The sequence below is a fragment of the Echinops telfairi genome, unplaced genomic scaffold, assembly GCF_000313985.2.
Source record: "Echinops telfairi isolate 266 unplaced genomic scaffold, ASM31398v2 ScPeMD7_70;HRSCAF=299, whole genome shotgun sequence".
NCBI classification, from domain to species: domain Eukaryota; kingdom Metazoa; phylum Chordata; class Mammalia; order Afrosoricida; family Tenrecidae; genus Echinops; species Echinops telfairi.
In genome coordinates, this window is record NW_022103968.1 from 59,985,186 (window position 1) to 60,008,982 (window position 23,797).

At 40.2% G+C, this 23,797-nt stretch overlaps 1 protein-coding gene across 1 annotated transcript in view; it reads right to left on the reverse strand.

Annotated features, from left to right (window-relative positions):
- Positions 1-1,721: 1,721 nt before the first annotated feature.
- DNA2 (DNA replication helicase/nuclease 2) overlaps positions 1,722-23,797 on the reverse strand; it is a 49,411-nt gene continuing 27,335 nt past the window's right edge. The window contains exons 10-21 of the mRNA XM_045291679.1: positions 20,541-20,771; positions 17,549-17,665; positions 17,366-17,475; positions 16,424-16,533; positions 14,923-15,147; positions 11,544-11,737; positions 11,369-11,458; positions 11,084-11,282; positions 5,973-6,062; positions 4,819-5,001; positions 3,126-3,272; positions 1,722-2,703 (exon numbers count right to left, since the gene is read on the reverse strand). Of these exons, the coding sequence (XP_045147614.1) occupies positions 2,635-2,703; positions 3,126-3,272; positions 4,819-5,001; positions 5,973-6,062; positions 11,084-11,282; positions 11,369-11,458; positions 11,544-11,737; positions 14,923-15,147; positions 16,424-16,533; positions 17,366-17,475; positions 17,549-17,665; positions 20,541-20,771 (1,765 nt within the window). The 3' untranslated portion in view covers positions 1,722-2,634. The remainder of the gene's footprint in view (positions 2,704-3,125; positions 3,273-4,818; positions 5,002-5,972; positions 6,063-11,083; positions 11,283-11,368; positions 11,459-11,543; positions 11,738-14,922; positions 15,148-16,423; positions 16,534-17,365; positions 17,476-17,548; positions 17,666-20,540; positions 20,772-23,797) is intronic.

Below are 23,797 nucleotides of genomic sequence, written 5' to 3' on the forward strand. Positions count from 1 at the left end.
AGCCACGGAAGATTTCCGCCCCCGCCGCGGAGGGTATGGAGAGGAAAAGGTGCTTGCAAGAGATCTCGGGCGAGGAGCCGAAGGGGCGGGCTACCCAACAAACAAGGAACCCTGGGGTTCGCCTGTGTTTATCTGCAGTGAACTATTTCACTTGATGTGAAATTGGCATTGGTACGCCTGCCCTGTCAGGAGGACTGCTGATAGGAAAAGAGCCTTTCATTCTGCAGGAAGATGGGGTGGGGTTAGGAGAGACTCTGACAGAGGTCAGCCCTACCTAGAAGCAGAATCTTTGATATGGTGGGAAAATGTTAAATTGCCTCTTAAAGATCTGTAACTAAGCACAAAGCCATACTTAGCTTGCTTCGTGGGTAATCTAACACTGCCCGTCTCCTACCGCGGGGGCTTTGCCAACAAGCACAGACTCTCAAAAGCTCACTGATAGTCTGCTTCCATGAAAACTGCACCCAAGAAAACCCTTTGGAGTCGTTCTGCTCAGTAACACGTGGGGTGACTATGAGTCATAATGGAGGGCACAAGACAATATTATTTTAATCGTGTGCTGCTTTGTAATCAGGTAGAGAGAAAAGTTTTCAAAGGAAAGGAATTATCCCAAGATTTGAAAGCTCTAATAACTATAAGGTTGCTTTCTCACTCACTGCCATTGATTGAATCAATGACAGTTCATGGTGATCCATGAGTTGGATGATAGTGACCCTAGAAGATGACATTTACAGAAATGAAGATCACAGGAGAAAGGCATTAAATGAGATTGAAATTTTCATATTGTGTGTACTGAATCTGAAAATATTCTGTAGGCAGTAACTAAAACATGGAAAGGAGAGAGAGTAATGCACAGAATTGGTAATAGTCACACGGGTGATGCTTGGAGCAAGTAGATGCCTGGGGAGAAGAGGACCAGACCAAACAGCTCTGTGGAAGACCTGCCTTTAGGGACAGAAAGGAACCAGAGAAGCCATGGTTCTTTTAATTCCATTTTTCCACTAGAGGAAGAGGTTGGCAGCCAGAAAGTCTGAACTAAGTTAGGAATAGGGCTCCTGTAATGAACAGTCTTCTTATCATACTACAAGGAAGGCCTTGTCTAGGTTTATACTTTGTGAGCAAAGTACACAATAAAACTGAATACCCAATAAGGTTAGTGGAATTGTTGCCACTGCTATAGTTACACTTGTACTGTACTGTTAACTCTTTGAGGATCTGGTCTGGGGTTAATTTACTCAAGCCTCCAACTCACTTTACCTTAACTCTTTCAAATACTTAAATGGTCAGAACAGTGTCATCAAAAATTGATCCAGAAATGACAGAAAACCTGGAACTTCAACCTAGGTTGTAAGGGGCTAACTTCTCAGGAAAGACTGGGAATGAATTGACACTGAGTACAATCCAAAGAACTTTCCTGTTTACCTCACTCCAGGAACTGAAATTAGCAGATTCCTTCCTATTTTATAATCACTCATCAGTATTTATTGAAGTCCTATCACTGTAATCTTTGCAGTTTTTCTGTCTGGCCACTCTAATACAATTCATGATTAAGACCATGTTGTGTGTCCTTCATAAATCTCTTTAGAATGTTATTACTTCTTGTTTTTGGTTTTAGAGCATAATCAGTATTTCACCTATTTCTACTGTAGAAAAAAAAAGGTAGACAACGCTGAACTTAATTATTGAATAATAATTATGAATAAACTAATAATTCACACAGTAAACAGAAAATAATTTATTTAATGAAAACTTAATGATAAAATTTTCAAAACCATTTGAGGTAGAAGCAAAGAGTCCTTGAGAGAAATGGGAAATTCCTCCCTGGAACATACAAACACTGAGGTGAAATCTGTCACCTCCACATAATGAATGATTTTGAGGCAACTTTGCTTTACAAAAAGAAACTTCACATATAAAAAGGAAAACAGTAATAATGGAGAGGCACATACAAACATGCATGCTGAAAACAGAAATATGATTTTTAATTTGTCATTATTTCCTCTCAAAAGCAGGTAAGCATGATTTGCTTGTAATAAAAATCTACTCTAGGATACTGAAAATAAAACGGTGGAGTGGGAACAAAGCATTACTGGAAATAATAAGTCCTAATGTAACAGGTTAGCTTTAAGCTAAAAAACGTATCTGATGGTAGGGGGAAAAAAACACACAAAATGGTCTTTGAATGAGGGACCTACAAACATAGCACAAAACTATACCTATATTTAAATCAATAAGCAAATCAACTTTCTTTACTCAGATTGAATACTAATAAAATTTCTACCATAAAATCTACAAAACCATGTTAGTCCACAATACTTAGATTTGAAAGTTCAGGCTTAAATTCAAAGTTAATCCATATTTGAAGCTGGTAAAATGTATCTGCTCTTCAAAGTCATACAATAACACATTTTCAATTACCTATAAATTTAAAATTCCGTTTTGGGTAAACTTGTACAAAAAGGAAAAAATCTAGAACTCTGAACAGAACACCTTTACTTCATTTCGTCGCCTTTGGGGACGCGTTTCTTCGTGGTCTGAGCAGGCAAGACTTTCCCGGCACAGTCACAATGCCAACAGTCTGTGCTAACCAGAGGAAATCATCGCCGGGTGCGAAAGAGGAAGGAATGCAGTGTCTTATCCCCTTTGAGAAGCACCTAATGCGTGACAAAGACTTGCATGTTCTCCTGATGGAAGATCAATGATGTGAGACAGGTTAAGGAGGACAGTTAGCCAATATGTAACCACACATAATAGTTTTCAAAAAATCCTACTACAATCTCCACAGTGATGGGCCTTGATTTAAAAAAAAAAAAAAGTATTCTGAATTTGGGGCCAGAAGAACCAGAAATAATAACCAATTTTCTTAAATGTGCTGGGAATGTAGTTTTAAGATCAGGTCCTTGTTTTCCCTTTTCTCATTTTACATACGATCCCCTTTCTCACCTTCATTATTTCCTTAACCTTACTGATTGTCCATGTTTTTTTCTCTCTTATATAGAATCAGATCTTTGAAATATGCTGACAGAAAATACAGGGCATTGAGTTTTGATTTACACAAGTACATAAATATAATCCACATAACAGAGCATAATCAAACATGACCATAAACAGACTGAAAAGGATATTAATTTTTCCGAGTTCAGATGGCAGAGGAGCCTCTCCAAAGGAGGGTAGTGGTTTAGTGAGGGCACACATCCCAGGAGAATCAGTTTATGTTTGGCTCTGGTTATAGCAACATTAAGACGTCGCCAATCTTTCAAGAGTTCACCAAGCTGTAAGAAATACAATTTTCAATTCGATTTTCTGATTATACATCCAATTATTTGAATTTGTTCTAACAAAGACTACGGCTGACCTTGAACTACTTTCCTACATTGTTTGCAAAAAGGCTTCATAAACATATTTAAGTCTTGATACTTGAAAACAATTACCCATTATGCAAACCTTAACTATTTTATAATTAAATATACATAGTAAAGAATCAGTGCTCTTCCTTCTCATTGTAGCATTGTTTGTGATAGTAATAAAAAATTGTAATACTAAAAGACTAAGGGGAGTGTTTAAATAGATTATGACACATCATAAACAGAAAACAGTACTATGTAAAACAATGAAATCTCTGTGTACTGACATGGAAATATCTCCAAACTCTTGTTACATGGAAAAAGTGAGGTCCAGAATGTATACACGAGACTTCAATAAATTGATGGAAACAGTAGAATTAAAACATAATGACATTTTCCACAATGTTTTCCCCCTTCAAAAAGTTATTTTATTCTGACAAAATAATAATTTATAAATTATCAAGGGTTTGGGGGGGGGAGGGAAAAATGAGCTGACATCAGGGCTCAAGTAGAAAGCAAATGTTTTGAGGATGAGGACAAAAAATGTACAAAAGTACTTGACACATGGATGCATGTATAGATTGTGATAAGAGTTGTACGAGCCCCCAATAAAAAGATTTTTTTTAAAAGAAATAGAAAAAATATTTTATTCCGTGTTTGAAGCCTGAACCGTACACACTTGCCCAAGAACAGTGGGACTGAGGGTCACCAGCTCTCTTGGACCTCTCCAGCTGAAACAGGCCAGACTGGGAGCTGGGTCCTCGTATCCTAACGAGCTCAAGACCACCTGGGGACTTGAATGTCGCCTGCTCTGGACACTGGGATGACCACGTATGCCAAAAACAACCCCTCCAGGCTCAACCACTGAATTCCTGGGGTGCCCAGGGGTGCCCAGGGATGGAGTCTTGCGGGGAATACCAAATTTCCCACCCCCGAAATAGTCAGCCTCCCTCCTTTGTGCAATGCTTCAACATGGCAGCACTTCCGTCACGGGAAGGAGGGGGCATCCCATGCAAGGGCTTACCTGGCCCCTCCCACCCACCTAAAAGGATCACAATGGGGCAGGGGCCAAGAGCAAAACCTTCTCTTCCAAGCTGAAGGGTACTCACTTCAGCTGCATTCCACAATGTGCTGTATGAATGTTACTTTTTATGTAAAAGGTGAGGAGAGGAAATATAGATTCATCTTTGCTTACTTATGCATAGAGAACCTCGAATATTATGAAAGAAACTAAAAACTCATCAACTCTCAGGAGGCGATAGGAACTGAATAGCTATGGGATGGGGTAGGGCACAGACATTTTACTCTATTTTTGCATATAATTTTTAAACCCTATAGACGTATTCTATAAGCAAAGAGTAGTACAAATGAAAAACAAAACATCTAGAATGATCTACCAAGTCAAAAGTTTACAAAACATTTAAAATGTCTCAAAGGAAACAGTATATAATAATAATAATAATAATTAACTCACATTTCCATCCATATTATTTCTAACAAAAGATACTAGGATGATACTTTTGTCTCTTCCTTGGTATTTGTCAACTGTATTAACTTCCACCGTCCCAACAGAAGAACTTATCAATAAATCATTGATTATCTTTAATTGTTGCCTGTATGGTGCAATGATACCAATATCAGATGGCTTACATCCAGCCTAAACAGAAAAGGACACAATTTCAAATGAAAGATCCTGATTGTTAAGACATTTAGGCCTTTCTAAATCTATTAAATTGAATATTTATAATATTGTGTGCCCAACTGATGTGTACAGTGAATGTTCTTATTTTATCAAAGGTATAGATGCAACTATTGGATTGCTCTATAGCTCTGTCCTTGTTTCTCATAATTAAATCTCTCGCGATAGCACACTGGTTTGTGTGGCACTAACAGTGCTGCCAGAGGAAACAGATACAAAACATACGTTCACTTTCTGCTCTCTTACACAAGGAGGTTCCTCGCCCTCCCTGACGACGGACAAGAGCACAGTACAACATAACTGGAATTATTTGACTTTTACAAGATATCCTGAGGGGAAACCCAAAACATCACTAAAAACTCACGTCTTAAAGTTTTTCTAAAAACAAAATCAGTTAGGCGTCAGACCCCTTAATAGACAAGGGTTAAGGCCAAAGCCTAAGTTCTTTACAACTAACTTTCTGCAACTCTCAGGTAACTAGCACAGGGCCTGGGGCATCCATTGCGCATGCTCAGAGGTTCGAGCTTCAGGCCAGGAAGGGGCGGTACACCTAGGTGGGCGTTACACCTGGATTGGTCCATCTGGGCCAGGGGAATTCAATTCAGCCACGCCTCCCAGCGGAGGACCTGAAAAGCAGAATCGAGAGCCTTACAGCCCCTTCAGCATCTCAGGCTGCCCCCTGGAGGCCGTGCAGTGATGTCCTCTGGCCTCAGGATTCCACGTGCGAGGGTGAAGTGCCCTGAGGTGCCTGTGTAAACCTGAAGCTTCTTTTACCTTTCATGAAGCTCACTTGGACCAACATCCAGGCTGCGGAGGGAATTCTTTCTTGAGCGAAGCCAAGGACCAAGGTATGTTTCTTCCACGAGAGAGATCTAACAGCTCTTGTAGCCTTACTATTAGTCCTCAAAACACAACACATTCTAACTTACCTTAATAAACTGTGAGGTCAAGAAAACAATGAGTTTGGCTTCCACTATGTTGCTCACACCAGCTTTTTCAACTTGTTCTGGGGCTGGAATCTAAATGGGAAAGAAGGATTGATTGCATGCTGCTTATAAATCTCTAAAGCAGCGGTTCTCAACCTTCCTCATGCCCTTGAATACAGTTCCTCATGTTGTGGTGACCCCCAACCATAAAATTATTGTCACTGCTACTACATAACTGTCATTTTGTTACTGTTATGAATCGGGCGACCCTTGTGAACGGGTCGTTCAACCCCCAGGTTGAGAACCGCTGCTCTGAAGTATTACAACTGCACGTGTATTCAGGGATCTCACAGCAGGGTTTGTAAACGTTTTTTTCTCTTCTCCTGAAGAATTGAATGTGTAAGAATCAACAAAATGAGTATTATCCACTTTCAGCCTGCGGCAACTCATCATAACATGCTATAATTCATACTAAAATCTCCACGAAAGCCAAACATACACTGCAGCAAATGCGTCACACACAGGTACTTCCTTCTGATTAGTGCCTAAGGCAAAGGCCCAGGCAGAGCCCTGGTTCCATCCTATGCCTTAGCCTTAACGTCAGTCCAAATACCATCTTGGGTCCCACATTCACTTTCTGACGGCTAAGCTGCAAGGTAAGAGGAAGGACAGTAGCCCTAGCAATTGCTTTGAAAACAGGGAGGAGCAGGTTAAGATATCAATAAGGGATAAAGACAGATGAAGTAGGACCAAACGCGTGGAATAGGCAGGAACACTGACAAAGAAAAAAGAGGGAAAGGAGGAACACACAGGGGAAGAGTAGGCATCAGTAAGTTCCCCTCAAGACAACAAATGGGAGCCAGCCATCTCCCGAGCCCTTCCCAATTCTGGTCTGACGGATCAACAAAAGCCCCTCCTGACTCTTTATCATAAAGCCTTGGACAAAAGTTTGCATTTGTTGTATTTATCTCCTCTGTAGTAAAAAGCCAACCACTACCCACTCCTCATATAAAGAACAAATGCAGGCTTTTCTGCCAGAAAAGACAAAGCCTGGACGGTGTGGCAGTTGCATCCCATCCCCCTCTGACACATGGGCTGAATGAAATGTTATTTTCACTGTGAAAATCCTGTGATGAATCTCCTCCACGGCACTTGTTGCAGGAATCAAGGGCCACAGTGAGTAAGGTGGGCTAAGGGCACGCACAAATCACAATGTGGGGATTCAAAGAGATCTAGTTCCCCTATCTGTGCTCGACATTCTCTTGTTGCCATGTGTATACGAGGCGGTACCCATAAAAGAACCGCAGAATTTTTTCAAAGCTTTGTATTTACATTTTTTTTTACAAAACAACCTTATCATTTTCAAAGTACTCCCCATTACACTTAACACATTTGTCAAATCTGTGATTCTATTCTTGGAAATATTTTTCAAACTCATGTTTGGATGGCTGATAGCAACTCCCTTGTTTTTTTCTTCACTTTCTTTTTTCTTCACTTCTTCTATGTCATCAAACCACTGTCCTTTCATGGTCCTCTTCATTCACAGAAACAAAAAGAAGTCACACAGAGTGGGGTCAGGTGCATGGGGCAAGAGAGGCATGCTGGTTTTTGCCAAAAACTGCAGCACTGAGAAGGCTGCGTGAGCAGGTGCACTGTCATGATGACTAAACCAGTCTCCTGTCTGCCACAAATCAAGCCTTTCTTGTGGCACACTGTTACGCAATTTTTTCAGAACCTCTAAATAGAAAGCTTGATTAACAGTCTGACCTGGTGGAACGAACTCCAAATGCACTATGAGTCGACATTTTCATCCATTTGGGAAGTAGACAGACATCCAGAATGAGGATTGTCATCAATTGACAGTTCACTTGTATTTAAATGAAAAAACAACTAGTACACTTGAGTTTTTTCCATAGTGCTGTATTTGTATGCTGTATTCAAGTTTTTGTGGCCTTTTTCCCACACAGGAAACAAAATTTCACAGCCACATGCTGTTCTCTTAAATTGGCCATCAAAAAACAAGGTTCAAACGAAACTTTTTACAAAAAAATTTCTTGTGACCAGAAAGAACCTTCCCAGGCGATGCCCCCGGGGGCACTAACTTGGAGTTGCTTGATGCTCACCTAACAGGAGAAATGCACACTGAGAAAGGTCCGAACTGCCCAGCGCAATTCTGGTTTTTTGGGGTACCGTCTTGTATAAATAATGAAGATAAAGTTCCCTGGATTGCACTACATCTGGTAAAATTCGGCAAGGACTAGTTTGCTTCCATATCATCCCTAAGATCCCCAAGTTTATTTTCAACTCAACTCATTTGGAATCTTGATGCCAACAAAGGGAAAACCTGAATAGCAAAAATAAAAGATTCTAAGCAAAGGAGAGTGGGGGGAAAAAAGCCCACTCAGGGAGCACTTAGACAAAAGTAAAACTTGACCCCATGAACTAGAGCCTGCACCATCCTGAGATCAGTAGAACTGTGAGGAGCCTGCATGCTGAGACCTCCGCTTGCAGCCGCATGAACAACAGTGAAGTCCGAAATCCATTTGCAGAGTCACCAAATGGGTCAAGCCTCCAGATCCCTTCTGATGACTGACCAAGAAATGAATATCCTTGCCCTCAGGTAGAGAGCATTAGAAAGTGGATTACATCCAATCCCTCTCCAGCCAGACCTGGGAGAGGCAGTCTTCCTTAGGGCTTGCCTGATTATGTCCTTGATGAAGAGCACCATCCCGGGGCTCCTGTAGCCATCATTTATGTGGTAGATATGTCGATAACTGTAATTCACAGGAACTATGCTTTCTAAGGGTAATCACTCATGGGACCACCTTTTGTAGAAAAACCTCAAAGTACACCTGCCCTTAAATAATCAAACTCTTGCCCTGAAACACTAAGGGCTTTACTCAAGAGAAGTAAAACTCTCTGAAGCACATGTAAGGCCCTATTTTTAACCACCAGCTGGCTCCACTCATCTTCATAACCAACACACTACCAGTTGCTGCCCAGTTCCTCCAACTCATGGCAATCCCAAGTGTGTCAGGGTAGAACTGTGAACAATTAAGATTTTTAACTGGTGATTTTTTTCAGAAGTAAATCACCATGCCTTTTTTCCAGGGTACCAACCTTATGTTAGCAGTGTTTTAGGGTACAAAAGAGACCCCATTTCAATTATAATTTAAAGAGAGCATTTATGAAGTCTTAAAAGAGACAAAGACAACACAAAGACACACATACATAATCCAGATGAGGAAGACCACCAGAACGAAGTTGAAATGGTGTCCTAAGGTCCTAACTGAGATAAGAGATAAATAGGGTCAGGGTGGGCAAAGGAAGGTGTCACAAAAGCATGACTGGTGGCAGATCAATACATCACAGTGACAGGTGGAACCTCAGAAGCAGGGAAGGGACCATGATTTGGAAATGCACATCATTACAGAAGAGGTCGCAAGATTGGTCCAGGGCCTTCTGACCATAAAGCATGACTCATGATTATGCAACCCCCATACTGTGTCCAGCATGGTGACCTTCATCAAGGACATACCCAGGAAGACTAAAAGCAAGGGAATGCCCTTCCCAGGGCTGGCCTGAACCGGGAGGAGACAATCCACTCTCCACAGTGGATTGTCTGACTGACAATCTGACTGACGTGGCAAACTGAGGGATGTGATGAGAATGTAACGGAGCTAAATCATCCATGCTCATAATTTCAGGTCTGGAAAGCCGACTTTGGTGGGGGAAGACTCATGGTTATGACATATAAATAAATCTTACTATACATTCTCATGACTGGACACAGTCCCTCCAATAACCCCCCATAAAAGAACTGTCATAAAGGAGCTATCATAAAATGAATAATTTCTGTGTCTGGCTACTTAACAATGCCTGAAGGTTTTCTGTAGATAAAAGCAATCAGGTTCTATAACCAACTTCCATAAAATGTAGCAAACTCTGTTTTGACATCTCTTGCTAATACTGATCAGAGATAACTAGCCCTGGTGGGGGCTCAGGGGGGCCTGAGGTCAACTAGCACTAGATCAAGACAATGACTCAAGGCATTACTGGTTTATTTATGTTACCCGCTTGAGATATTACCCACTAACTATGTAATATGCAGCTGTATGACGTGCGTGCCTTATGAAAGATCTGTAAGGCCCATTATATATATTAATTGGAAAATACATTCTCTCTCAGTCCTGACATGGGATGAGAACCCCTGTGTCCCGCTATCTGTCTGTCTGTCTTTAATATTTTCAACAATTGCTAAATCACTCCTGAAGACCCATTTGAGTGTTGGGGACCCCCTTACCCTAACAGACTGAGGACAAGATTATCTACATCCTGGTTACTGAACAGAAAGCATTCATTGTAGATTCAATTCACGGGGACTCCACAAATGGAGTTTAGGCAGTCACTCCCACTCGTACTCTTTTGTCAAACCAGGGTGCTCAGAATTTTAAGCCCTAACCCAAGCATATAAGTAAGCCCTCTGCACCACCCAGGGCTACAAATAATGAGATAACATAATTATTTTAGAGTAATATGCATATTTATAATTTTTATTTAAACTTACACAAAATAAAGTAATGGAGAAGTAATATATAAATCTGTTAAGCATACAGAGTAAAAACGTTTTTCTTCCTAGAAATAAATTAGGTCATTTAAAGTCCTAGTAAAGCTACTTAATGGCAGATTTGTAAAGGATGAAATTGACAGCAGCAACTTGAAAGAGGAATCTTGGGGGGAAAGGGGATTGCAGTGAATTTATGTTAACAAGGAGGGAACAACTACTCAGTAAAGGAAGGTGAGAATGGATTCACAACTCACACTGTGCACAAAGAATCGAGTGAATATGCTTGGCTTTGTATATTCTCAGCAATAAAACAAATAAGATCTAAAGGAAAATACAGGTCTAAGCTGACATCGACCAACTTCCAGAATGAAAGTTCCTCCCCCAAACGCTGTGTGCAAGAAAAGAGTCTTTGTGTGTCAAGTAAAAGTGCACTCACTTTACCTTGTAACTGATAAACGCCAGTAGAGCACCCACGACTGCAGATGGACACATTTAAATGATACATCAAAAAGAATAAAAAATAAAGGGGAAAGACTCTACTTTTTACCTTGTCTGTATTAAGAAAACAAACAGGATTGTTTGGCTCAAGTACTTCATTAAGCCAAGAATTTTCAGGAAAATCGGCATCGAGTTCCAGCAGCACATTCTTCACTTTGGGCAGGTTTATCACTGCATGGGCCACTTTGTCAGATCCACACTCCAGCTTTCCCTCATATATCAGCTTGTTACTTAAGGACATAATTTTACTAAGGGAATTACAGAAATAATTTTAGTTTTCACGTGTTAAAGAATCAGTGTGAAATTCACTTATGGCTGACACACTAATAAATACCTGTTCATTCGGTACTGCACAGTTAATTGGACAACAGCATTTGTATTCTGTTCCAGCCTCTTAAATAAGCTTTCACTCATGCCAAGAGCTCTGTCAACAAATCAAATCTATGCTTATTTGTGTACTGAAACTGACCCTTGAAAAGAAGTAATTCAGAAGTTAAATATCTACTTACCTTGCTTCCCGGTTTAGCACCAGGGGAGGAAGCTGCTGATGATCTCCCACCAACACAAACCTCCGTGAAAAAAAGAGTGGTCCCAGGCAGATTGGCTGGCTAATTTGAGAGGCTTCATCCACAATACAAAAATCAAACATCTTACGGGAAAAAATGGGATGATTTATTCCCATGCATGTTGTTGCAACTATAAGCTAAAAACAAATTAAAATTTTTCTTAAAGATCCGTTACTTCATATGTACAAGAACTATAACTTGTTTTTCTCACTTTCAAAAGTAAAAGATTAAAAAACCAGTTTGTACCAGGATAGGACTACCTAAATACTTTTTAGGGAACCTGGTGCCAGAGTGGATGGATGCCACTCACACAATGGCCACTTTCCCAAAGACAGACACCACCACAGAGCAAAAACCAGCCACACTCACAAGGGTGGTTGTGGAACAAATGCTGGAGAAGGCCAAGTAGGGAACCACCAGGTAGTAAGGAACGGCCACACACACCCCATTTATCAAACACATGAGCCTGAGGTTCATCAAATGAAAAAATATGTTCTGCAACACCCTACTATAACCATGAAAACTGGAAGAAAATATCTGAAATATGTATATCCAACAAAAGTTTGCTAACCAGACTATAAAGAACACATAACCCCCAACCTATTTGTAACAAAGTATTTATTAAGAATATGGAATTCTTAAAAACACATCAATTAAAAAGTTCTAACTACAAAATGGGCAAAACATACAGCCATTTCACCAAAGAGGATGTTCAGATGACAAATCAGCATATATGAAAACACCATTAGTCATTCAAAAGCAAAACAAAACCCAACCCACTGTCATTGTGTGTGCTCCAGCTCATCGAAACCCTAGTGTGTCTGAGGCTTGGTCAATCTGTATCAGAGCAAACAGTCTCATTTTCCTCCCTCTCTAATGAACCATTAGCGAAATGCAAATGAAAACCACAGTGCTACACATCTAGCATAAGGGCTCAAATGAAACACTGTGACAACACCAGATGCTGACCAATATCACACATAAATTGCTGATGGAATCTGATGATATAAACATTGATATAAAATGGTAAAAGCACTTTGAAAACAGAGTTCTAAAAAATAAATAAATATACAACTACCAACTGACAAGGTGATTGCAATCCTGGACATTTATTCCAGAGAAATGCATACTTGTAATGACATAAAAGTCTGTACTCAAATGTTCATAGTAGCTTTATTCATAATAGCTCCAAACCAAACAATCCAGATGTTCTTCAACAAGTGACTAGATACACAAACTGTGGCAAAGCTGTACCATGCAATAGGAGGGTAAGTCAAAAAGTACTCCTACCGAGGGTCCAGTTTATACATGCACATTCCAAACAAAATGTGCTTAATCACGTCTCTGCAACCAGTGGATGACTGCTGACAAGGTCTCTCGTAGTTCGCTTGTCTCAGTCTCCGTAGGGTGCCTTAAAAAAAGGCCACTGAAAACAGTGGCCTTCAGGGATCTGCTGGGCCAGTTAAGTTCAAGGCAGAGAAATCAGCACAGAAGGTTATGGAGTTAGTCATCTTCATAGACTTTCAAGCACAGAGCTTATTAAGAGAAACTTTAAGAAACCTGAAAACTGCACTGGTGAGAAAAAGGCTAGGAAAGTTGCACTAAGGAATTATTTTTCCAACCCAACAATACACCTACTTATGTCTTTGCGGTCACCAAGAGCTGTCCTGTGATAATTTTGATGGGAAGCCTTATCCCAGCCACACCCTTGTCCTTCCAGACTTTCACGATAATGCATTTGCTCATTCTTCAAAAGACTGTCACACCAGATTTTCTTGTGGAAATGTTGCCTACCTCCTCCATCTTACATCCCTGATCTTGCCCCTGGAAACTACTTTTGTTCCCCAAACTCAAAGAACATTACAAAGGAACACAATTGCAGCCCCTCAAGAGTGACCGCACTCCCATTTTGACCTGGCGTGAACTGAAGTGTGCAGATGAAAACACCACCTTCGGAAGTGTACAGGTTATGTGGAGAAACAGTAACTTTACATTTGGTAGTTTTATTAAAGAAAGGTTTCTATGATTTTATGACAATACTGTTGGGCTTACCCTCATACTTAGCAATAAAAATGAATGAATTATTGATACCCAAAACAACCTGAATCTCCAGCGAATTTTTCTAAGTTAAAAACATCAAGCACAAAAGCTTACATAATTTATTATCCCATATACGTAACATTCTAGAAAGGAAAACATTATAAAAAAAGGGAACATTTTAGTGGTTGCCAGAGTCAAAGAGGGAATGAAACAGTAGAAACAGCTGTGGCTATGAAAGGGCAGTGTGAGGGTTCCCAGTGGCCACAGAACTGATTTAAACCTAGACTATCAATGTCAATATTGAACTTTAATATTGAACTACAGTTTGACAAGATGTTACTATTTGGGGTAAAAGATACTTAGGATTTCTCTGTAAAATTTCTTACAAATGCATGCAAATCTACAACTATTTTAAAATAAAAAGTTTTTTAAGTCAACCCACATATATCTTATCCACTTTAAATGATATCAATAATTGGTATAGATAAAATGTAGCTAGATGCCTACTAATACTAGAATAGAAGGAATAGCCTATTAAGTAAGTCTCCATATTTCAGGTGCAATGCTTTTTTTTTTTTTTTAAGGAAACCTTAGTGAGGAATTCTGGAAAAATACCAATAAGGCTTGAAAAACTTCATGGAAAAAAATGAATTAAAAGGTAATGGAAATAGTCCAAAAACGTTTCTAAGCTCACTCATACAGACAATTAAAAAGTAAGATAAACAGTAGGTTCTACAGAAAAACCTAGAAATACTTATTATAATACCACCCAAGTATAATTGCTTCAGAATCAAACTTAATAAAACATTAATAGTATGTAAGGTTATTTGAAACTATAAGAGGGGAATACTAAATAAAAAGCTAGAAACCTCATTTTAGCTCACAGAGTAGACTATAAATGAATAAACTAGTCCTGTGATGAAGGAGCCCTGGTGACATAGTGAGTTTCCGTGAAGCTCAGCAGTTCAAAAGGCGCCAAGGGAGAAAGAAGTGATGTTTCACTGCATGAGGGTTTATACTCTCCGAAACCCACGGGCGCTGTTCTACTCTGTGGAACAGGGTTATTAGGAGTTGGAATTGACACCATGGCAGTGAGATTTTGTTTTTGTTTTGTTTTTGGAGAGTACTGTGGGGCACATGAATTAATAATTGATAAATCTGGTCATTCCAAATGACTTTCCCTGAGCCTCATATCTCCTCTCATTCTGGCTATAGAAATGGCAGTATTAAAAAAAAAAGAAAAAAAGAAATGGCTGTATTATTATATAACCATTGTACTTACTTGACTATTGTAAAGTTCTTCCAGAAGAGATAAAGATTTAATGGACTTGGATCTGTAAATTTGCTCCTCGGTAAATTTCTGTATATCCGGGTGAACCTTCTGAGTCTGACCCAAACGCAAAAATCCTACTTTAAATTTTGCTAACTTCAAGAGAATATTGTCAACAGCAGAGTGTGTATAGCTGGTCAGCAAAACACTAAAGCCACAGGCATAGAGAATTCGTACCTAATAATGGATGAGAGAAAGTAAACAGCATTACTTGTTATTCCAGATTATTATTATTTTTAATCATTTTATTAGGGGCTCATACAACTCTTATCACAATCCATACATACATCAATTGTGTAAAGCGCATTTGTACATTCATTGCCCTCATCATTCTCAAAACATTTCCTCTCCAGCATTAAGTCCTCATTTTCCCCCTCCCTCCCCGCTCCCCCTGCCCTCATGAGCCCTTGATAATTTATAAATTGTTATTTTGTCCCAGATTATTTTTTATATACCTATCGTCTTCAAAAAGAATGAGAAAAGATGAAGCATACCTAAGGGCTGAGCCAAGTGACCTTTTTGGAGACCATGAAGTCAAAACTATTTTGTGGAAGTACATGGCATTATAATTGCGTGCTATTAAGGATATGTTGGTCCCTGGGTGGTGCATAGGGCTTGCATTTGGCTGACACTCAAACACTTGCAGGTTTGAGGCCACCAGCAGCCACCATGGAAGAAAAGGCCTGATAATCGGCTCCCATAAAGATAACAGCCAAGAAAACCCCATGTCACCTGTCTACTCTGTAGCAGGTGGGGTCTCTCTGAGTCAGGATGGATGGCACAGGACAATACGTTAAAACACATTGTTCCAAAAAACCAAACCAAACTCGCTGCCATCAGGTCAATCCTGACTCATAACAACCATATAGGACAGAGTAAAGCTGCCCCTGTGGGTGTCTGAGACTGTCAGTCTTCACAGGAGCAGAAAGCCTCACCTTTCTCCTGTGGAGTTGCTGATGGTTTCAAACTGTGGACCTTGCCATTAGCAGCCCAATGAGTAACCCACTACACCACCAGAACTCCAGAACACATTATTAGTAATAACAAAATTGAATTACATGTGAACTTTCCAAAGTATCTGGCACATAGTATTGATAAATATTTCCTACCATCATTAAGATTATTCTAGACTACTAAGAAATATACTGAAATGGTGGGGAAAATCCCAAAACAATCTGTTTCAACCATAGTCTGTCATTTTTTAAAGAGAGAGAAAAAAAAAACGCAAAATTATATACATGCCATCAGTAGAAAGAGTCCTTACAAAATCTTAAATGCAAGAAATCAGCAAGGTGATTATAGTTATTTGTGATGCAACTTTACTATTCCTCAAGTCATTTAAAACGTTCATTTGAAATAAAGACACTTTGAGTATCAGTCTTTTGGACACCAAGCATCTGAACCAAGAAGCTGGTGTAAATATTTAGTATCTAAGTGAAAAAAATAAACTTACAAGAGTACATATTGTAGTTGTCTTGCCTGTTCCAGGCATACCCACAATGAGTGTGTAGTCTTTTGAAAGAAGTACCTTTTTCATTGCTTGCCTCTGAGGTTTATTCAAACCTACATTTAAATTTTAACAGAAACAAACCATGTTAATTTCAATAGGTAAATCAACCGTAAGGAAAGCAGTCTCTAAACTCGTGTGGTTTTGAATACATCTTTGCAGAGTGAGCACATGTTATGGTGACCTAAAAGGAAGGGGTTTCAAAAAGTTCATCTAAAAATTCCGTGAGCTTTTAATTCCATTTCTCCAGAAACTTTTTTTTTGTTTAAATCACTTTATTGGGAGATCATACAACTCTTATCACAATCCATACATAAGTTTACTGTGTCAAGCACATTTGTACATTTGTTGCCATCAGCATTCTGAAAACATTTTCTTTCTACTTGAGCCCTTGGTATCAGCTCATTTGACACCTTCCCTCCGTCCCCCTGCTCCCCCTCAAGAACCCTTGATAATTTATAATTTTTTTTTTCATGTCTTAAACTCCCTTCACTTTTCTGTTGTCTGTCCCCCAGGGAAGGGGTTATAGATCATTGTGATCAGGTCCCCCTTGCTCCCCCACCTTCCCCTTCCCCTCCTTGCATCTCTACTCTCATTATTGGTCCTGAGGGGTTTATCTGTTTGCAGCTCTGATCTGTACCCGTGCACATGCTCTGGTCTAGCCGGATCTGGAAGGCAGAACTGGGGTCATGAGAGTGGAGGGGAAGCCTAAAGAACTAGAGGAAAGGTGTAACTCCACAAGCTTTTAGACATCTTCTCACCACTAGTGCCAAAGGCTGAGAGCTATCACTGCAAGTCTAATGAAGTATTAAAATACTAGACCGTAGTATAATTTAAACTATACATAGAATCAAGAAAAAGTCATGGAAGCTGCTGGTAATTGCAGACCTTTTAGAATGGAGGCAACTGTATCCTTGGCATCGTGTGGGAGAACAGAACTGAGGTACGATGTAAACTGAGGTTCACGAAAGTCAATGATTAAATCCCGAAGTTTTTTGCTAGAAGGAGAAAGACTTTTAGTAACAGTCTTGAAAATCAGGGAGCAATTCAAACCCATTCATTATCACATACCTGACATAAGTGTTTTCCATCAGTCTAGAAAGATTTCCCAGTGGAGTAACGTTATCACAATTCTTTTCTTCTTGGTCTAATCTGAACAAAGTTGCTTCTGGAAGTGTCGACAAGTCCCTAAAACAGCAAAACAGTGTACATGAATGCTTTTTCTTAAACAATATCAGTTGCTCTGTAGAAGAAATATGTTGTCATTTGCTAAAAGAGTAACTGAACCACAACAACTACTGAATGACTACCTGGCCCTAATTTACACTTAGCAATCAAAGACAGCATGAGGCCCCAAACCTAAACCAAACTCACTGCCAATGAGTCAATGGCAACTCATCGTGACCCCATAGGACAGGCCAGAACTGCCCCTGTGTGTTTCCGAGACTGTGGTTCTTTATAGGAGTAAAAAGTCTTGTCTTTTCCCCAAGCAGTGGCTGGTGGTTTCAAACTGTTCATCTTGGGGATGGCAGTCCAATGTAAAACCACAACATCACCAGGACTCCTGCATGAGGCCCCAGACTAGTGGAAAGGTCACAGATGATAATAGTCAGGAATCTGCAACATTTATTGGATATTCATTTACCTGGACTTCCTGTTTCTGGACAAATATTGAGCACCCAGTTACTCCCTCCTCAAGTTGAAGAGCAAGTGGTTTACCAAGGGTCTTCTCCAATCCTCTGCCCCTTAAACTCTAGGACTCCTTAGGGTCCCTTCACTGGCCCACTACAGCGCCTTTTCTAGTCAGTTTCCTTTGGTCTCATAATCTCACATGGCTTACAACCCTACATCCGCATCTTCAGTCTTCACCTCACTTCCCTCTCATGTGGCTCTCATCCAAACTTCCAATTTCAGAGTTCAACAGGCAGCGAGGCTCAGTTAAAGCCAGGCTGTGAAAGCTCAATATATTCAAAACTGAACTTCTCCTTGTCCCTGAAGAACCTGATTCTCACCGTGAGGTGGCACTTGCATCTACATTGCATTCTTGACCCTGAATCTCTCCTCATCCTCTAGCCAATCTGGATGTGCAGTAAGCATCCAAATGCTGGCCAATGTTAGTCCCTAAATCAATCTCAGTCATTCTGTTTCTTTGCCAACAGTACCCTGCCCTCTCTAACCTCCTGCTTGAAAACTGGAACAGCATCTTGGTTTTTCTGCTTTCGGTTTTGCCTCCATTAATTCTACTCTCCACATAGCAGCCAGGAAAAAATACCAATCCAATTATTACCATTCTCCTGCTTCAAACCCTTCATCACATCCTAATTAAGTCTAAACTCAACATGGTATATAAGACCCTTTCTGACCTAACTTGTCTAATCACACCCTGACTTCTCTTTTGTATTCTGAATACTGAATTCCCTTCCCTTCCCTAAGGACTCCATGTTACATTATATTACCCAACATCCCTTTGCTGAACACATTTCTTCTATGCTCTTCTCCCAATGCCTCACCAGGTTCTTTCAAATAGCCTACCCTGAACCACCTAAAGTTAGGCTGAATGACACATTGTGTTCCCATCAATTAAAACCTCATAATAGATTGCGAATGTGTATGTATTTGCCCACAAGACTATAAACTCTTCCTTAGGGCTTACACAGAACCTGATACAGGGCACTAAATAAATACAGAAAGGGACTACAGGTATACCTAGTAGATGACAGGAATGTTGTGGCTTACATACCACAGATCATATACAAAACCAAGACTAGGGTTGGTAATGTCTCAAGTAGGATTTGTGGTTGATACCAGAACAACCCTGGACATTTCGATTATGGTTACTCAGATCACTGAGTCCCAATGGCTAATGACCATCCTTTAAGAAAGGGGGAGGCATGTCTACCCCTAACTGCAAGCCAGGCTGAGAAAACAGAACCTCCTAGATATGAAAATATGGATACTGGTGTACATGGATATTGGTCTCTGCCACAGATTTTCATGTCTACCACTCACTCATATATTTAGGGAACCCTAGTGACACTACATTAGGCTACCACTCTTAAGGTGAGCAGTTCAAAACCACCAGCTTCTCCACAGGAGAAAGACAAGGTTTTCTACTCCTATTAAGCGTCACAATCTGGGGGAGCCGCAGGAGCAGCCCTACACTAAACGGTCACTGTGAGTGGGAAAGAATGATGGCAGTGAGTTTGCTCTTTCTTTCCTTTTTGGTATTCAAAAATTTACTTGATATTTACTTAAGTCTGCTCACTGTTAAAAACTAAGTATACTTTCTATTACACCACTATGAATGGAAAAGGCATTCTCTTTAAAGAGAGAGAAAGACCAGAATGGTCAGTGCCCGAAGTCCTAAGGAGAAAAAGCCTTGCAGCTAACAGAAGACATCTATTCGGTCTACCATAAGATTATGACCATACTAGCAGTTTAGTAAATAGGAAGGAAGAGTTTTGCACTTTGTCAACTTCTCAACATAATAAACATATGGAAATACCATGTGACCCAGTAATTCCATTTCCAAACAAGTTTACATAAAAATTTGTGCACGTCTATCTGTTCAGAGCAACATTATTCCTAACAGCCAGAATGTGGAAACTACTCGAATATCTATCAACTGGTGAACAGGTACGTAAAAGGTGACGTCCCCATAGAATACATTCTTTATTTAGCAGTAGAAAGAAGTGAAATATTGATACGTGCCTGCTGCAAGACTAGTGGGATGAACCTTGAAAACATTAAGTGAAATGAACCAAACACAAAGGTCATATTACATTATTCCCATCTAAATCAGTACCCAAAGTGGGTAAAATCACAGAAACAGAATAGATTGCCTAAGCTTGGGGAAACAGAAGGAAATGGGAAAGGGAGAGCTGTTAAGGGATATAGGGATTCCTTATGCCTGTGGGGTGATAAAAATTGATTGTGGTGACAACACAACATTGTACATTATACTAAAAGCCACTGAACTGTATAGCTTAAATGGCTACAATAGTTGGTATGTGATCTATAGATCAAGACTGCTACTATGAAAAAAAACTGAATGTTTCATTACCTGTCTAGTAAGCAGGTTACTGTTGTCGTGTTAATCTTCTTTACAAATCCTTTAGACACAGCAAAGAGTGTTCTGTCTTCTCCACTTACGACAATTCTGTCACCTGCCATTAGATTTGTGATGGGCACGGCGCCATTTTTACGTTGCAAAGTATGTAAGTATTGCCCATCACAAACGATCTTTGCATGTTCTGTTCTAACCAGGCTTCCAACGCAGGTGCCTCTCTCCTCCCTGGGAAAGAGAAAAGCTCTCATTTACATTGGACATTGTATTTGCATTCTTCCACAATTTACTGTGTCATCTCATCCCTGGGTACTCTACTACTAAAAATGAGTCATTTCCCACAAGCTACACCAAAATTCAGAAATGCAAAATGAGGGTGGGAGGGGGTGGGGGTTAAAAAAGAGGAGCTGATACCAAGGGCTCAAGTAAAATGAAATTGTTTTGAAAATGTTGATGGCAACATATGTACAAGTATGCTTAATACTATTGAATGGATTGTTATAAGATTTGTAAGAGATTTCCCCCCCCAGTAAAGTGATTAATTTTTTAAAATGTAATGAGAAAATGAATACTGTGGCTCAAATTGGTCCATCTGTGGCCCTTATCTCACCGATTCTCATTGAAAGGTGATTTCATTTCCCTACTTCATCACAAGCTCCACTCCTGGGCAGTCATTCAGCTGCCTGGTTAGTCTCCCAACACATGAAAATATGAAAGAAAGGCAACAGCACCGCCAAAAAAGAGAAAAGAAATGCTAAGTGAGCATGCCTTCATTAGCATGAAAACGGTCTCTCAGGAACACGCTTCTAGACAAGCAGTGGGAACGACTTTCTCATTGCATCCTCACAGGCGGCTCTCTGAACACGGTGGTACTGGCACTTTCCTGCTTCACTAATGCCCCTGCCTCCTATGTTGGCACATGCAACGTCACAGAAGACAAACCAAAATAATCCGTTCCTGGAAATATCCTACAATCACCATTGTATTTGAGGGTCTATTTTGTGGGACATTTAATTCTTGGTTGGCAACTTTCTTCTTTTTTTAAAAAAAATCACTTCATTGGGTGCTCTTACAGCTCTTATCACAATCCATACATACAGCCACATTATGTCAAGTACATTTGTACATGTTGCCATCATCATTTTCAAAACATTTTCTACTTGAGCCCTTAGTATCAGCTCATTTTTTATCCTCTCCCCCACCCTCCCGAACCCTTGATAATTTATAAGTTGGTGGTTTTTTTTCATGTCTTATACCAACCACTATCTCCCTTCCTCCACTTTTCTGTCGTTAGTCCCCAGGGAGGAGGGTATATGTCAATCATTGTGATCAGTTCCCCCTCTCTCCCCTCCCCCTTCTGGTATCACTACTCTCATTATTGCCTTGAGGGGTTTATCTGTCCTGGATTCCCTGTGTTTTTAGCTCTTATCTGTACCAGTGTTCATGCTCTGGTCTAGCTGGATTTGTAAGGTAGAACTGGGGTTATGATAGTGGGAGAGGAAGCATTAAAGAACTAGAGGAAAGTTGTGTGTTTTGTCTGTGCTACACTGTACCCTGACTGGATCGTCTCTTCCTTGTGATCCTTCTGTGAGGGGATGTACAACTGTCTACAAAAGGCCTTTGGGTCTCCACTCCTCCCTCCCCCACATTTACACTGATATGATTTTTGAATCTGGGTTTTCTTTCTTCTTTCTAGGTTATAAGCATCATATACCTTCTTGCCTGCATAGTCTTTGCTGAGAAATCTGAGGTTAGTTTGGTTTCCCTGTACAAGCAACATTTCATTTTTCCAAATCGCTCCCAAGATTCTTTATCTTTGGTTTTGAAGTTTAACCATAAGTCTTGGCAATCTTCTTTTGGGGTCTATCATATTGGAGGTTTGCTGAGCTTTGTAGATGGTTACTTATCTTCCATATTAGAGAACTTTTCTACCACATACACTTTAAAAATTTTTTTCAAGATTTCTCATTCTGGAATTCTGAGCATATGTAAATTATTCCAAACAGTGGTACACAATACCCACCTAATTCTTCGGCTTACTTCATTCTTTTTCCTGATGGCTTCCCAGATTGATATCAAGGGATATGTCTCTACTTTGCTGATTCAAATTTCCACTAATTCAATTATATTTTGTATGTTATCTATATCTGAAACTTCAGGGTCAATCTTCTGAATTTCTAGTTGCTGCTTTTGAATAGATCCTAATTGTCTATTAATTTTGTCATTTTGTACTTCCCATGGTTTTCCATGGGAAAATTCTTCTAAAGTTTTGTCTGTGTTTTCCTTGATCTCTTAGCCCACCATTGCCATTGAATCAATTCTGACTCGCTGCAACCCTATACAGGGCTTCCAGACTGTAGATCTGTACCAGAGCAGATAGTCTCAACTTTCTCCTGGGAAGCAGCTGATGGATTTGAACCACTGACCTTGAAGTTTGCAGTCCAGCACTTAAAAAAACTACAGTGCCAGAGGGCTCCTTCTTTTTATCTCTTGGAAGGCCTAAATATCTTTCGAATTCCTTATTGGGTACTTCTAGTACCATTTCTTCCTCAGAGGTTTCCTGATGCTTTTAGTTATTACTTGGTAGGGCCATCTCATCCAGCTTCTGTAGGTGATTTGATGTTGCCAATTGTTCCTGAGGTATTATTTATTAATTGTATGAGGGGGCTTCAAAAAGTGCATAAATATATAGAATGGAATTTTCTCACAAACCTTTTGAAGCACCTTGCTTTAGTACATCCTGATTTTGCCTTATGTTTCAATGTATCCAGACAGACATGCTACTCAGGTGCACTCAGCACCTGTCTCCTGAAGGGTAGGGTAGCAACAGGGTGTGTGACTTCCCGTCTCTGTACTGGTCTTGAGGGGCAGACTAGGGCAGGTTTGGTGGCATTGGTTCAGTCCAATGGCACAGAAGCAGGCAGTGGCACTCATAGGGTAGGTAGGACAGCAGGTGTGGGGTTGTACTTGCTACCTCCACTAGATGACAGGAGTAGTAGCAGATCCGTATATGGTCACACTATCACTCCTCGTACTTGTGGGGAGGAGTGTGAGTAGCAAGCCAGTGTGTGTGCAGTTGCACACTCACCTCCCTTCTAATGAGTAAGGGATGGGGCAAGCTTTGGGTGGGCCAAGGGGGAGAGAGCAGCAGACAAGTATACACAAGGACATGGGAGAAGGGGAGGTTGGGGGAAAGGAAGTGGTGTTAACAAACCCAGGGACAAGGGAACAAGTGATCCAAATTGGTGGTGAGG